At 39.7% G+C, this 15,812-nt stretch overlaps 1 protein-coding gene and 1 pseudogene across 1 annotated transcript; both read left to right on the top strand.

The window, feature by feature from the left end:
* The first annotated feature begins 3,211 nt into the window (after nucleotides 1-3,211).
* LOC136497069 (putative 12-oxophytodienoate reductase 13) lies at nucleotides 3,212-6,855 on the top strand. The gene is given in 5 exon segments (XM_066492852.1): nucleotides 3,212-4,524; nucleotides 4,946-5,226; nucleotides 5,597-5,746; nucleotides 6,037-6,256; nucleotides 6,258-6,855. Coding segments are annotated over 5 exon segments (1,131 nt in total). The 5' UTR covers nucleotides 3,212-4,465; the 3' UTR covers nucleotides 6,679-6,855.
* Nucleotides 6,856-11,673: 4,818 nt separating this feature from the next.
* LOC136497799 (uncharacterized) lies at nucleotides 11,674-15,214 on the top strand (annotated as a pseudogene).
* The last annotated feature ends 598 nt before the right edge of the window (nucleotides 15,215-15,812 follow it).

The following is a 15,812-nucleotide window of genomic DNA, read 5'->3' as shown; positions in this document are numbered from 1 at the left end:
TTTCTCTTTTTTCAATACACCTTTTTTTCTTTTAGAATACATCTCTATCTCTATTCTCTATCAGGGCGTTCGCCTGATACAGTTGGACACTGTAGCACGGCTGATTTTAGATGATTGAATAGTATTCTGTGAGAGAGAATAAGCTGAAACAAGCTGAAACAAGCTGGCACATGACTAGCCGAACGCAGTGTATATCTCTCCATCTTGTTTTCTATGCACAACACCTGTTTACACCTCCTTCATTCTTATGTCAAACATAAAACGTCTTCTATTTTGAGACGGAGAGGTACGTTTTTAATGCTTTAACATATACTCCCTATGTTCTACTAAATTATAAGATATTTTATTTTTTTAATTCATAGCTTTTGCTACGTACTTAAATATATATTAGATCTAAATGTATAAGTAAAGATAATGTATCTAGAAAACAAAAAATATGTTATAATTAATTTGGTATGGAGGGAGGAACGTATGGGTTTATTTTTTTTCTTTTTTTTTTAAAAAAAGAGCAAAGCCCTCTCCCATACGCAGTGTATATCTCTCCATCTTGTTTTCTATGCACAACACCTGTTTACACCTTCTTCATTCTCATGTCAAACATAAAACGTCTTCTATTTTGAGACGGAGAGGTACGTTTTTAATGCTTTAACATATACTCCCTATGTTCTACTAAATTATAAGATATTTGTTTTTTTATAATTCATAGCTTTTGCTACATACTTAAATATATATTAGATCTGAATGTATAAGTAAAGATAATGTATCTAGAAAACAAAAAATATGTTATAATTAATTTGGTATGGAGGGAGGAACGTATGGGTTTATTTTTGTTTCTTTTTTTTAATAAAAAAAGAGCAAAGCCCTCTCCCATACCGCGTACGCTCGCTCTCTCGGAGTCGTGGTCCCCCCGCCCCCCCCCCCCCCCCCCCCCCCCCCCCCCCCGCTCTCTCTGTCTTGGCGACGACTGGGCGACAGCCACCGCCGTCCCCAGCCAGGTACTCAGGTCGTCGTCGTCGTGCCCTTCGCCGCCGACGGGCACCCACTAGGTACGCCTACCCCTTCTCTTCACCTAACTTAAGTTATTTGTATTCGGATCTGAATCTGATCTAGTTAAGTGTAGTGTATATGTAGTATTATGTCTACTAACTTTTGGGGAAAAAATTCGGGTGTACACCCATGTGATTTGCTGGGTCCGCCCTGGATACTCCAAATCCATCGCGGATTTGTTAATTTTGTTTATAGTGTGATGAATAGCTACTAATTACTTTGTTTTTCAAAAAAATAGATTGTTGATTCGAACTCCCATTCCTTGTCTAACATGGTCAGCGATCATGCAGGTTCGCATTTAAACATCCCTGGAGATGCATCCCCCACTAACCTTACACAGGCATCCTATGTGTGCTGAGGTATGGCTGTGCTTATGTCTGGTTCTGTTTAAAGCTTCGGTGGTTGGAATCTGTATTTTGCTCAATTTTTCATGCAGCTAATGTCCATTTGTCACCCAGATTATCGAAGCATTCCAGAAGTGCCATGTGAATCACCCGGTTAAGAAGTTCTTTGGCGAGTGCACAGATCTTAAGATTAAGCTAGACCAGTGCTTCCGGCAGGAGGTACCGATTCTTGTTCTTTTGGGTCTTGTGATGATAACATTTTCTTATCTGTTCCTATGTGGGAACTGATGATGTTGGTTTTCCGCTTCCCTAAATGCTGTTTTGTTCTTTGTGAAATTCAGAAAGCTTTGAAGAGGAAGGCAAACTTTGAGGAGAGCAAGAAATTTAAAGAACGGTTGCAGGCCTATAAAAGGGAAATGGCTGAGGAAAACAAGGAACACTAACTTGGAAGAGAGGGCGGCGCCATGAATTTGAATGTTCTTTTTATCACATTCCAGTAGCCTTGGTTGTGTGCACATTTTTACTGTTCAAAATGGTTGCTAGTGATGAGCTAGAGGATCTAATTAATACAGTGAACTTTGTTGTTCTGAACTCATTCCTGTGTTAATACTACTTATGTTGGTCGACTCTCAAGGAGGATTAACAACCTAATGTTCTATCAGTAACACTGGAAGCTGTATATAGCAGAGTAGCAGACAAAGAATAATGTTTGCACTATGTTTTACTGAATGAACTTAAGATTGAATTGAAGCCTTCTAGGCTTTTTAATTTTATATGTTCACTCCTACAAACATTCTAGAATATGACTCCCCAGAAAATTTTCAGTTCTATTGGAATGTCACATGAATTCCACTGGAGGCTGTTTTGTTCTGTTAAGTCCTACCAGCAGCCATCAACATGCAGAAAATGGTTAAGGCTCATGGCTCATTGTCTGGTTAGGAAATTGCATTTAGTCATGCATTTTCTTGTTCCACTATTTGTTATTACATCTTTGAGATTCTTTACATTTGTTTCAAAGCCATCTAAGGCCAAGGACTGTTAGGCTGTTAGCCTTTTTCTTTTTTTTTTAAACGAGGAAACTCCCCATTTCCATTACTGTAATAACAGAAATATATGATGTTTGATAACCAGAAACAGACTGGAGGAAATAAAAAAAGCACCAGGTAAGCGCACTAGGAAAAAAAAAAGCATCAGGTAAATGCACTAGGACTAACCTTGGAGAATAGCAAGGTACTGAGCATTTGTATTGCAAACCATCATGTTCCTGTTCCTTTCAGAGAGGAGCAGCAATAGCGAAAGGTCAATAGAGGGAGAGAAGATGAAACCTACTCTGTTAAAATGGGAAGTTTCACCTTTTTTCACATGTCAGTCATCTGAGCAACCATTCTGTCGTAAGAATTTTGGTAACTGTGAATGACTTAAACAGCAAGCTTGTTATTCCTCTCTTTTTCTTTATTTTTGATGCATCCGTATTGTTTTTGAACCTTCAAATCCATTACGTTTGTTCATGTGATGGTTTGAACTTTTTATTTTCTTCGTATTCATATACTAAAATAAAATAACTATACACCTCAACCTACTGTCAATTCAATTGCACTACAATTCCCTCGAATAGATACATGATGCTGTCTTGTTGTATTTCTGTTCCATTCTTTTCTCTTGGAACTTTTCAGCATCAATTGTTTGTTGTTGACCTGTAAGTTCTCAGTAAGTTTTCATTTTTTGACTTGTTAATTAACTGATTGAGCTTTATACTTCAACAATCAGAATGCTTTCCGTTGCCTGCAATGCACTCGAGAAAATGCATCAAATGGTAATCACTCTTAATAGTTACATATATTGTATGAACTGGCCTATCTGAATTATAATTAATTTTCTGCTCTTTTCCTTGGAGATCCAGTTCAGTGCTGTTTGGTTTTCAATTTTTATTATTGGAAGTGCAGAGACTTTAGAACAGTACAAGCATGATCACAAAATGGATATTTGATATAAAATGATTGCATATTTCAAGGTTTTCTTTTGCTCATAATATATTGAAAACTTTTGGGGACTAATGTTAGGTACAAAATAATATATACTCTTGTGAGTTCACAAGTAAAAAACAAACACGAGACACACACCCTCATACTCCCTTCACCCATATTTGATCCGCACATTTGCAAAATGGAAAGATCCAAGATTGATCAGCATATACTGCTGGTAGGCACCCTTTACTTGGGTTGCATGTGGACCAAGACCCTGCGTCTGGGTGAAAATTGTTCAGAGACGGAGGCGAACCAATGACAGTGAGCAATGAGGCTGGACCAATGAGGATTAAATGGCTCTTGGTCTCCGTGAAACTAACAAATACACTTATCAAATATGGATGGATGGATTATCATCTACTGGGAGGTCAAGTTATGTATTTGTAGTGCAGTCAACTTGGTAACTGGCATACTGAATAACAAACTGGCAGGCCAAGCCCTTTATTTATCACATGTTCGTCAAGATAAAGATCATAGTGCAGTCTTGCCCTGCTAGCAAATGACTAAATGGGGAGGCCTGACAGAAGCCACATGTTTGTCATCTGAATCTTAAGGCATATAAGTGCAACTTCGAACAAGTAGAGACTTAGAAGCTAGCTGACAATGTTGTGTTTTTAAGTGTGGGGATATTCTTTCACCAGATTTGCTATCCTGGAAGAGAATCTGACATCAGTAAGATTTTCTCATATGATTCCTAATTTTACAAAGAAAGATCACTTGATTAACTTATATTTCATCAGGCGGTTAAAACCATCTGAGATTCCTGTGCCTCGTTTTTTTTTTTCTTTTTACTTATTTTGAACAAAAAAAAGAGAATATGTTTCAAAGTAGAATGGGGGCTCGAACCACCAGTCTTGTCCAGTTCTGCTTTAGCATTAGTACCCTGGAAATTTATTTGTCCTACCTACCTGCCTTTCCCCACCAGCATCCTTTTTGCCTTTATATAGTATCTGTTAGGCTCTGAGAGTCTCTGTTGTAAGTGCCATCCTATTGGTAAGCCACTTTGTGTCCCTCTTGGGGAGTAGCAGCTGAGGAGCAAGGAAAGCGATCATGGAAAATATACCTCTTCTGAGTCCTTATGAAACAGAAAGATTCAGGTTTTCACACAGGTTAGTTAGACATGCTAGAGTTTCAGTAGACTTGGATGACTTCGTATGTCAATTTACTTGTTCTCATCTGCTCTTCAAACTTTCTCATGCATCAGTTGTGTTACTGACCTGCAAATTGCTCTAGCTCTGCTATAGAGATTAATTTTCTTCGGTTTATAAAATAGTTTGTTTTGCACTAATTGCCACTTGCACTGGAATACTCTTGGAGAAATACATGTCTAAAATGGATGTCTGGTCTAAATCAAGTATGAACAACCATGTCCTGCACACACACTGATCCTTTAGGCTTATGAAAACTCTGAGAAGTCCCTATTGAAATTTAAAAGCCTTAAGGTTGATGTATTGCACTTGGCACAGTAATTATCATGCCTCAGAACTAATTGACATCTTCTTTATGATCATTTTCTTCATCTTCATGCAGAACTGTACTGGCACCCTTGACAAGAGCCAGATCATATGGCAATCTTCCACAATCGCATGCCATATTGTACTACTCACAGAGGGCTACAGAGGGCGGTCTTCTGATTGCTGAAGCCAAAGGGGTGTCACCTGATGCTCAAGGGATGAGTTTAATTCCACACACCCCAGGGATTTGGACCAAGGCACAAGTAGAGGCCTGGAAGCCTGTTGTGGATGCAGTACATGCAAAAGGTGGAATATTCTTCTGCCAGATTTGGCATGTAGGAAGAGCATCTGATATGGGTAAACATTTCTTACCTGACCCCTTCCATTTCCTTCTATTAACCACCGTAATGAATGTGATGATGTTTGGTGAATGCTGTGCTGATATCACACTTGACACTACCCTCCACCTGCAGCAGAATGCTTCAAACTTAATATTAGTGTTTGTGGTTCCATCAAAGCCTTTTATAGGCCATCTTGTATCTTCTGCAAGAAATCTTTTCAGGTTTGGTGCAACTGCAACCACAGGAGCCTCACCTACCCTGTGTTCCAAAACTGAACTGAAAAATTAATTATTTCATTAACATCTCTTACTTTAGTCATTCAGCTTAATTGATTATGAATATTTGGAACCAATGATTCTGAGGGATGATTATCTTTTTATTACCAGAGAAAGAACCCATCTCCGGCACAGATAAGCCAGTGAAAAAGAATGGAGATGACCACATGGATTTCCCCATTCCAAGACGCTTAACCATAGAAGAGATCCCCAATGTAATCAATCATTTCAGAGTTGCTGCAAGAAATGCTGTGGATGCTGGTAAGCTGATAGTCAACATAATAGAAAATAAAAAGCAAATAAGAAAAAGCATCACTACTCTTTGTTTTCAGGATGAAATTTACTTGCTCATAATAATTAGATGCTGTAAAAATAGAATTTAAATTGTAGTTAACTTCTGTAAGATAGGTTCCTGGTTTGTTTGATTACAAATATTATAGGTTCTTGGTTTGTTCGATTACAAAGATTAGATATTCTATTACCTCGCTGTACCTTCTGAAACATGTACAAGGACCTTACGTGATCAGCATCATAACACGTATCAAATGTAGGTTTTGATGGGGTTGAAATCCATGGTGCTCATGGCTTCCTTCTCGAGCAATTCATGAAAGACAGTGTCAATGACCGCACTGACAAGTATGGAGGCAGCATACAGAATCGCTGTCGCATTGCCCTTGAGGTAGTTGATGCTGTGGTGGCTGAGATTGGGTCAGACCGTGTGGGGATCGGCCTCTCTCCTTATGCCAATTACCTTGGTTGCCATGAGTCTGGACCCAGACAGGTTGGGTGTCTACATGGCTCAGGAACTGAACAGATACAACATCCTGTACTGCAGTGCGGTGGAACCTGAGATGGTCATGGTGGATGGCAAGATGAAAATCCCACACAGGCTGCACGAAATGAGGAAGGCCTTCAACGGAACTTTCATGGTTGGTGGAGGTTACGACAGGGAAGAGGGGAACAGAGTTGTGGCTGATGGATATGCTGACATGGTCGTATACGGCCGCTTATTCTTGGCGAATCCTGACATGCCGAGGCGATTCCATCTGAATGCTCCCCTGAACAAGTACGATCGATCAACATTCTACACCGATGATCCTGTTGTTGGCTACACGGATTACCCATTTCTTGAGAACTGTGAACCACTCAACTCCCAATACGGGGAGGGATCTACCAAAACAAAGCAAAACTAAGGGATGATCAGAATTGCCTACTCCCTCTGTCCTAATCCTTCCTCGGTTCTAAAAAAAGAATGAACTGTTAATTTTGGAGGAGTCGAACTTTTTAAATTTAACTATATTAATAGAAAATAGTATGGATATTTGTATCTCCAAATATATTTGCTATAGAAATATATTTTACTAATGATACTCGTTACATATTACTAGCCTAGTGTGTAACTCTGTGTCCAATTGCTTGCTTCTATTCTCAAGTGTGGTTCGCACATTTGTTAATGTAGCCTCGATCTGTAATGTAATCACGGATTAGCATTAGCTTCTGTTTGAGAGCAAGCTAGACGGGCTTGGCTGGTTTTGTGTGGTGTGGATACTGCGTTGCACTGAAGAGTTGTGCCATTGAAGTATTAAGTTATCAGACGCAATATTCACTCAGACCCTTACTGATTGACACTAAGATTTTGCACTGATGCATGATTCGTGAGAAGCTTTGAAGGTTTACCTTTAACATTGCATTGCTGTACACGTTCTACAGCCAGCCCGTTGTTTGTGGGTAAAAAAAAAGAAAAAAGTCCACGTTACCTCTTCAACTTTTTACGAAAGTCTATTTTTCCTACCTAAACTCTAAAACTGGATAAACCACCTTCGTGAACTTTTCAAACTGATTGTTTTAACTCCCTGGCCGTTTATAAGTGGTTTTCAAATGCGGGTTTTTCTTCTTTTTTTATTTCAGATGAATTTTTGAAAAAATATAGTAAATCATAGAAAAATCATAAAATGAAAAATCTAATTTTGTTGGACTCCACGTGAGTAGATCTACACAGTGAATATATAATATGGTATGCTTTAGTATAAATTTTTTGTTGTAGCTTTAGATATATGTTTTTCTATAATTAATTCATAGCTGCAGTTTCTATGGTCTAATTATGGTGAGCTAATTATTGTATGCTTGAATTGTAGTAAAAATTTCATGGTCATTGGATCATGTATAACTTAGTTATAGATTTGATCTATCACCCTGATTTTATTCCATTGGTCGCGAAGATTTGGTTTAAGCCTTGCAGAGCCAAAACTGCTCTGGATAAGATACAACAGAAATTAAAGCTTTTTAAGCAATATTTCAAAGGTTGGGGTTTTAATATGCAAGGTGAATTGAAAAAACAACGAAATAAATGCAGTGAGGAAATTGCCAAGTTGGAGGCTCTAGAAGAACTAAATGGTCTTGATGCTGAGCAAGTTATTTTGAAAACAAAATTGATTAGTGAGAATCTTGAACTCTTAGATGAAGAGGAATCATATTGGTTTAACAGATCTCATGAGCAGTGGTTACTCAAAGGAGTACAAGTTATTTTCATAGAATTGCTAATGGAAGGAAAAGGAAAAACACTGTTATATCTCTGGAACATGATGATAATACTATTGAGGGTGATGAAAATCTTTTGAAACATGCAACTGAATATTATGCTGAGCTGTTTGGACCTGAAGTGGAACATAATGTGCATATAGATCAAAGTTTATGGAATGAATTAGAATAAGTCTCTGGTCTGGATAATGAATTTCTATGTGAATCTTTCTCTGAAAAGAAAATTAAAGAAGCATTATCCCAAATGGAAAAAAAACAAGGCTGCTGGCCCAGACAAAATACCTATTGAGTTTTATCAAGTGTGCTGGGAAGTTATCAAAGAAGATATCATACAGTTATTTCAAAACTTTCATGAAGGGAGGGTGGATATCAGCAGCGACGAAGCCAGCGGGGGGGCTACCCGTGCTCCAGCCCCCCCTACGGCCATGATTTACATGGAGCCCGGGCTTAGCCCGGGCTACCGCCATGAGGAGGAAGAAGAAGGCAAGGAGGGGCTGGAGGAAGAAGAAGAGGAAGCCAGCCCTGGCTTCGTCGATTCCTGGCTTCGTCGCTGGATATCAGTAGAATAAATTATGGTGTGATTACACTGTTACCAAAGGTTACAGATGCATCTAGAATTCAGCAATTTAGACCCATATGTCTGTTAAACTGCTTATATAAACTCATTAAGACTTTGACTTTGAGACTCGAGAAAGTAGCTGACAAACTCATTCACACCAATCAGACTGCCTTCATGAAAGGCAGGAACATCATGAGTGGGATTATGATCTTACATGAAATTTTACATGAAACAAAAAGGAAAAAAACAAATTGGTATCATTTTGAAATTAGATTTCGAAAAAGCATATGATAAGGTAAAATGGAGCTTCCTGTTTAGATCTCTAGAAGCTAGAGGATTTTGCCCTAAATGATGCAAATGGATTAGGAATGTTGTCTCGGGGGGAACTGTCAGCGTGAAATTGAATAACCTCACTAGTAGTTATATTAAAAGCTTCAAGGGAGTGAGGCAGTGTGATCCCCTCTCTCTAATCTTATTTAACTTCGTTGCTGATGGGCTCTCAAGAATGATACACAAAGCACAATCAAATGGGCTTTTCTGTGGCTTGGCTGACCATATTACTGAGAATGGTGTTGCTGTTCTACAGTATGCCGATGATACAATAATCTGCTTAAAACATAACATTGAGGATGCTCGAAACATGAAACTACTCCTATACATGTATGAGCTGATGGCTAGATTAAAAATTAATTTTCTCATAAGTGAAATCCTGACTATAAATGATGAAGATGACTGGGCTACCACTTATGCTGATCTGTTTAATTGTCAAGTTGGGACCTTCCCAATTAAGTACTTAGGCGTGCCAGTAAGTCCTAGCAGGTTACATGTTGCAGATTGGCTGCCTTTAGTAGATAAAAGTGCCAAGAAATTGGATGTTTGGCAAGGAAGCTCTTTGTCCATTGCAGGTAGGACGACTCTGATTAGATCTAGCCTTAATAATGCTCCCATCTACCACATGTCCATTTACTTGCTCCCGAAAACAGTACTCAATAAGTTGGATAAACTTAGAAGGGTTTTTTTCTGGCAAGGTGGGGGAACAAAACGAAAATATCACCTTATTAAGTGGCCCAGGATATGTAAAAGCAAAAGGAAGGGAGGTCTTGGTGTTAAGGACATCAAGAAAATGAATATCGGTTTGCTTTGTAAATGGTGGTGGAAACTAGACACAGAAGATGGACTATGGCAGCAGATCATTAGATTCAAATATCTTAAAAACAACTCAATTTGTTCTGTGAAACACAAACAAAATGACTCAGCTATCTGGGCTGATCTTCTAAAAGTCAAAGATGTGTATTTACAAGGAAGGAAAATGGTGATTAGTGATGGCAGTAATACTCTGTTCTGGAAAGACAGTTATTGTATGATAAACCTCTGAATGTTCTGTTTCCTGATTTATTTAAACTTTGTGAAAAACAAAACATATCTGTACAACAAGTGAAATGTGACATTCAGTTGGTTTCTTTCACTAGATGGCTAGTTAACGATTTGCAGGATGACTGGTTGAAAATTTTGTCTGACTTGAATCTCATTAATAAATCAGATGGTAAAGATAAAGTCACATGGAAATTTGGTAAGAATGGTCGATTTAGTGTTAAATCTACATATGATGCTATGACTGTTAATGATTCTGGTTTATACAATAAGAGAATCTGGAAAAGTAAGGTGACGAGTAAAATCAAGATTTTTTGTGTGGCTTATGCTTAATAATGCGATTTTGACAAAAGATAATATGGTCAAAAGGAAGTGGCAAGGAGATCCAACTTGCTACTTTTGTACTCATAATGAATCTCTGTCTCACTTATTCTTCCAATGCAGCACAGCTAAGGCTGTGTGGGCAATTGTGGCAAAATGCTTTGGTCCAACTAATGTCCCCAGATCGTTTGATCAGTGCTGGAATTGGTGTGATAAATGGTTGCCTGCAGGAAAACAGTTTCATACTGTTGGGATTGCGGCTGTATGTTGGGCTATTTGGAAAGCTCGCAACAAAGTTTGTTTTGAAGGAAAACCTCTTTTGAATCCTATTGCTATCATTTGTCATGCATGTGCCCCGATGAATTACTGGGCAGGCTTATTCAAGGAAATCTACAAGGAGGCTTTGGAAGCTGGAGTAACTACAATGCTAAAGATCGCTGCGTCTCTGCTGGGCAAGAAGAGGAGCAGGGATGGACAACAGCTATTGAATAATGATGACAGTGGCGACAAGAAGGAATGAGAAGCTCTTCTACTCAAGCTTTCAGGAAATCTGGCCAAGTTGCTCGGAGGAAGCAATTTGCGTAGATAGCTTGTTTTTTGGGCAGCATACTGTTATGCCTAGGTGGCTTTTGCAGCGTCTTTATGCAGGTGCTAGTTGTGTTTGGCTGGAACTTGGTAGCTTTGCGTTGGTGATTGTATGTCTGTCTTAGATACTGTGTCTGCTCTCTTTCTAAACTGTCTCCAAAACGCTGTCGTTAGCGATAATGGAAATGGGGTTACCTCCGATTCAAAAAAAAAAAGTTATACAAGATCCAGTGACTATGAAAATTTTTACAAAAGTTCAAGCATACAATAATTAGCCCACCATAAAAATTTCACCACAATTAGACCATAAAAACTACAGCTATGAATTAATTACAGAAAATCATATATCTAAAGCTACAGCAAAAAAATTTATACTAAAGCATATCATATTATATGTTCACTGTGTAGATCTACTCATGTCGAGTCCAACAAAACTGGATTTTCCATTTTATGGTTTTTCTATGATTTATTATGATTTTTCAAAGATTTAGCTGAAATAAATAAAAAAGAAAAAGGACAAAACCGCCTTTAAAAATCGCTTATAACCAGTCGGGGTGTAAAACAAATGGTTTTAAAAGTTTAGGAAGGTGGGTTACCCTGTTTTGGAATTCATGGAGGAAAAACAGACTTCGGTAAAAGTTGAGGGAGATAATGTAGATTTTTTCCTTAAAAAAGGACGATGAACAGAGGCCCAGTTCAAACTTTGCGGCCCATTCGCTCAGGCGCCAGGCCCAGACTAAAACTAATTTACGTGAAGCCCAAACTCCTCTAGTAACGTAACAACTGCCCGCACTCCGCCGACAGAGCTCATTTGCTCGCTCCGCCGGTCCGCCCGCAGCCAGCCTCCACCGACACCGAGCTTAAGTGCGGGCGGTTTAGTTGCAGGAGGAATTTCACAGCGATTTTATAAAAATTTCACATGATTCAGTTTATTTTTCGTAGGAAAAACGTAAGAATCAGGAAAAAACCCGCGTTCCAAAAGGGCCCTAGGGTTTAAAAATCCCCAAATCCCCATTCGAATCGAATTCGATCTTCATTGTCGGCACAGCCCTGCGCCGGCGCCGTCGACCACGGCGATCTCCGGTGTCTGGTAAGCTCCCTTTGCCTCCCCATTGCTGCATTTTCCCCCTCTCATCCCCTCACACCTCCATCTCGCTCGGTCCCAGCTTTGCACAGATTACTCTTGGAGGGAGGCATGGAGGGCTGCTCCAAGACGAGCGCCGGCGCGGTGCCCGGCCTCCCTGACGACCCCCTGGTGGAGATTCTGTCCCGCGTCCCTGCCAAGTCCGTCTGCCGGTTGCGTGTCCAAGGCCTGGCGCGACCTCATCGCCGACCCTGACAACCGGAAGAAGCTCCGCCAAGCCATGCAAGGACTGTTTGTCCAGACATCCGAGGTCTCCGAGGTTAACGACGATGAATTGGGCCGTATCAGTTTCAATTTCATCGACCTGACAGTGAGATCCGTGACTCTGGACATCGACCCTTGCTTCTCCTTCCTGACGGATATGACTGGGATCGAGGCATTCTTGTTGGGTTCCTGCAACGGGCTTATCCTTTTCGGGCAGCGTCAAGAGCAGTGACGAACCTGGTTTTTACCTCTGGGTATGCCCAGCAAAAAAAAAAATTCTTATGCAATTCGGTAACCAAAAAAATTTCTTATGCAATTTTTTTTACATTGAAAATTTTACCTATCTCTATGACTGGCGGACCCCAGGGTATGCGGTGGCCCACCCTACATACCCTGTAGGTCCGTCCCTGGTCAAGAGCCGTCTCACCTATTGGATGGCTATATCGTGTGCAACCCAACCACGAGGTAATGGTCTGCCATGCCCGCTTGCGGCTCTGGGGAAGCGATAAGCCACACCTATTTGGCTTTCAATCTGGCCGTATCCTCTCACTTTCACTTGGTCCAGTTCCAGATACCAATGTGGAAGAGTATGTAGTGTCATTGCATGTTTACTCGTCTGAAACTGGGACCTGGAGTCAAAACCAAATTGATGAACAAAAAGAGCAAGGACAATTGGAAGGGTGGCATCATCAGTTTACACTAGACCCTATTGAACATCAGTGCGCCTTTGTTAATGGCTTCCTACATTTGATAGTTTGGGGCTCAAATGCACAGCACATACTTGCTGTAGATGTACAAGGGAAGGCAAGAAGGATGATCATTGTGCCCGGTATGGCTGATGGGAGACACGAGCACACCTTTGTTTGTTATTTAGGTCAATCCCAAGGGCACCTACACTGCGTGACACTAGAGTCTGCTCATAAAAAGAATGAGAAACTATCCACCTAGGTTCTTCAGGATTATGATACACAAGAATGGGTGTTGAAAAACACTGTGAACTCTTTGAAGAAACAGGAGAAGTGCTAGAGTTTCAATTGATTGACATTCATCAAGATTGTAATTTGGTTTCTTTTTTCATCAGTCGGACTATGAGCTGATAGCATACGACATGGACAGTAAGGAAGTGAGTATTGCCACTTTCGAAGATGACAAATCCCGATCTGAATTTGCTCGTTACATTCCCTATTTCTCAGAATCACCAGCTCTCACAAATAAGTACTGAAAGTGTGTGATCTAAGTATGAGCTAGCAGCTTGGTTAAATTCCAGTAGGCTCAGGTGAAATGTTCTTTGTGCTTGGATGTATGCCTTCTTAATTAGTACTGCAAGCCTGTTGAGACATTGGATGTATGCCTTTGCCTTCTCATGCTTTTGATCTAATTAGTACTGCAAGCCTGTTGAGATATTTATGTAGTGTACCTTTAGGGATGCTAGTTATATTAATGATTTTTGTTGCACAAGTTGAACAATTTCGACTTTTGGTGATAAGTTTTATATATGATTAGCATGTTTTTTCGTGGTTGTATTAATGATCAATTATTTATTGTGAATTTAGTTTGTTTGGTTGTGTGTTTATTTATGTCAATCAAATCAAAATTATATTCCATATTTTGCTAATGTTGAATGTATGGAATGGTTTCAAATTGAAGGCTTGCGGTTACATCAAAAGTTTAGAACCAAAAAGTCCTGTTTATGCTACAGTAAAAACAGATGTGCTGGAGAAGTAATCTCTTTGGATGAAACTTATACAGTTTCAAATGTAGTAGACATACCACATCTTATCTTCCTAATAGAACATCAGTTGTAGTGTTGCTAGAGGCATTCGCAAGGAACTTTGATCCTACCGGATCTGCCTGGAAGAAAGGTTAGTTCTCTCCAAGAGAAGTACAATGTTGGACCTACCTGATGCTGTATTTGCCTATTTTTACATGTCATGAAACCCTGAGAAAAACTGTATTAACAGTTAGCTATAGTCAGTTGTTTTCTTTGCATCAGTCAATAGTCGAGCTTGTTCTTTCATGACAACTTATGGCATGTTCTTTCTACAAGTGGGATTCGGGTTTAAATCTGTATTGAAACAATTCTTTAAAATATCCTGTGTTGGGAGCTGTCAGCTCCTCACTGAAGCCTTTAAATAGACTCCAATTGGTTGCTTGTTCTTCCTTGGAAAATAACTGATTATATTTGTTGAGTTCAGCAAGGTCATTACCGGGAACTTGCTGGAGCATGTCAAGAGCTTTTTACTCTGAAACCTTCGAAACTGTCTCCAATTCAGATTGAAAATAATCAAGAAAGTATTGTGTGAACAGTGTAATGATAATAGAGGAGTCGAGGATCGAAGGCTCCAAGTGCCAGGACCTAAGGTGATGCCGTAGATTGGCTCCTTGATCACAGTCTGAAAATGTATACCATTACTCCTTCCCGTGCTGCTGAAAATGTAAGTAACCTTGCCTGTGAATGTTTGCGGATGGAAATGCAAAAGTCACTGTAACTGCCTTCCATTCCTCTTAACACTTGTTCAAATGTAATTATTTGAAATTTTTTTGTCACAGTTGGGAAGCAAAATAGAATTTAGCATAGAAATTGGGAGGATAGTCTGATCTAGATGCCATCATATCTTTCCCATCTTTCAAGGATGATCCACGATGAATTATCAGCTCCCATGTATCTATATCGCTCTAGGGGTTGGCAATCTCGCCATTCTACTTAAGCTAGGTTTTAGCTATTATAAACAACTAGTCTGGTGCGCGCGCCCCTGCGCACATGGGAATTAGACGGGCAATGGTGCCATGAAAAATGGCTGTTAAATGTTTGGATTGCAGGAAGATTAATAGCAGGTTGGCACATATATTTCATATAGTGGAAAATATCCGAGACAGTAAGGAGGATTACATGGGGTTTGCAATGCTTGTAGGTTCTGGCATATAGTAGCAATAAAGTATATGGCACGTGCATATGTTGGGTATGATATTTACTTTCCAGCATTTATTGATTTTAGAGGGCGCATCAATCGTGCAGGAATACTACACTTTCACGAGCAGGGACTTTGCTAAATGTCTAATATCTTTTCCTATTGGTAGTGGTGATGTTAAGTTCACAGGAAAAGAAGACAAGGAAGAAGCTACTACTTATATGATTGAGCAAGCTTTGGGTTTCCATCATCATTTGGCTTTGCCCTTCCTCCTCGTTTTTCTTTGAGATTGGCAATCTTATCCACTTTTTTACTTTGCTCCACACAGATGAAGGCAAGCTTGTCTTGTCTTCGCTCTATCTTACCAGGAGAGTAGGAGATACACACCCCTGTTGGTTAAAGCAGACTCGTATGCCTATTCTGATGCGGAGGGATCAGCCACCTCTTTCTGTTCGAAAGATTCCAGACCTGACTTAAAGCCCTCTTTCACAAGACATTTGGTTGATCAGGATTTGGTAAACCTAGAGATCTGATTCTGGGATAGGGTAAATCTGTTCTTTCTGCTTCTGCATATGCTTGTCTTTTAGCATTCGCCTATGCCTGTGAAAGGATTGAGATAGATATTGATATCTATCTGGGCGAAAGAGCACAAAAGGGAGTGGTTTGGCCGCTAAGAACTTAACTCCTAGGCTATGG

Source organism: Miscanthus floridulus, chromosome 12 (genome assembly GCF_019320115.1).
Source record: "Miscanthus floridulus cultivar M001 chromosome 12, ASM1932011v1, whole genome shotgun sequence".
NCBI lineage: Eukaryota > Viridiplantae > Streptophyta > Magnoliopsida > Poales > Poaceae > Miscanthus > Miscanthus floridulus.
Note: the sequence above shows the minus strand (reverse complement) of the source record. Positions and strands in the feature narration are given on the sequence as shown.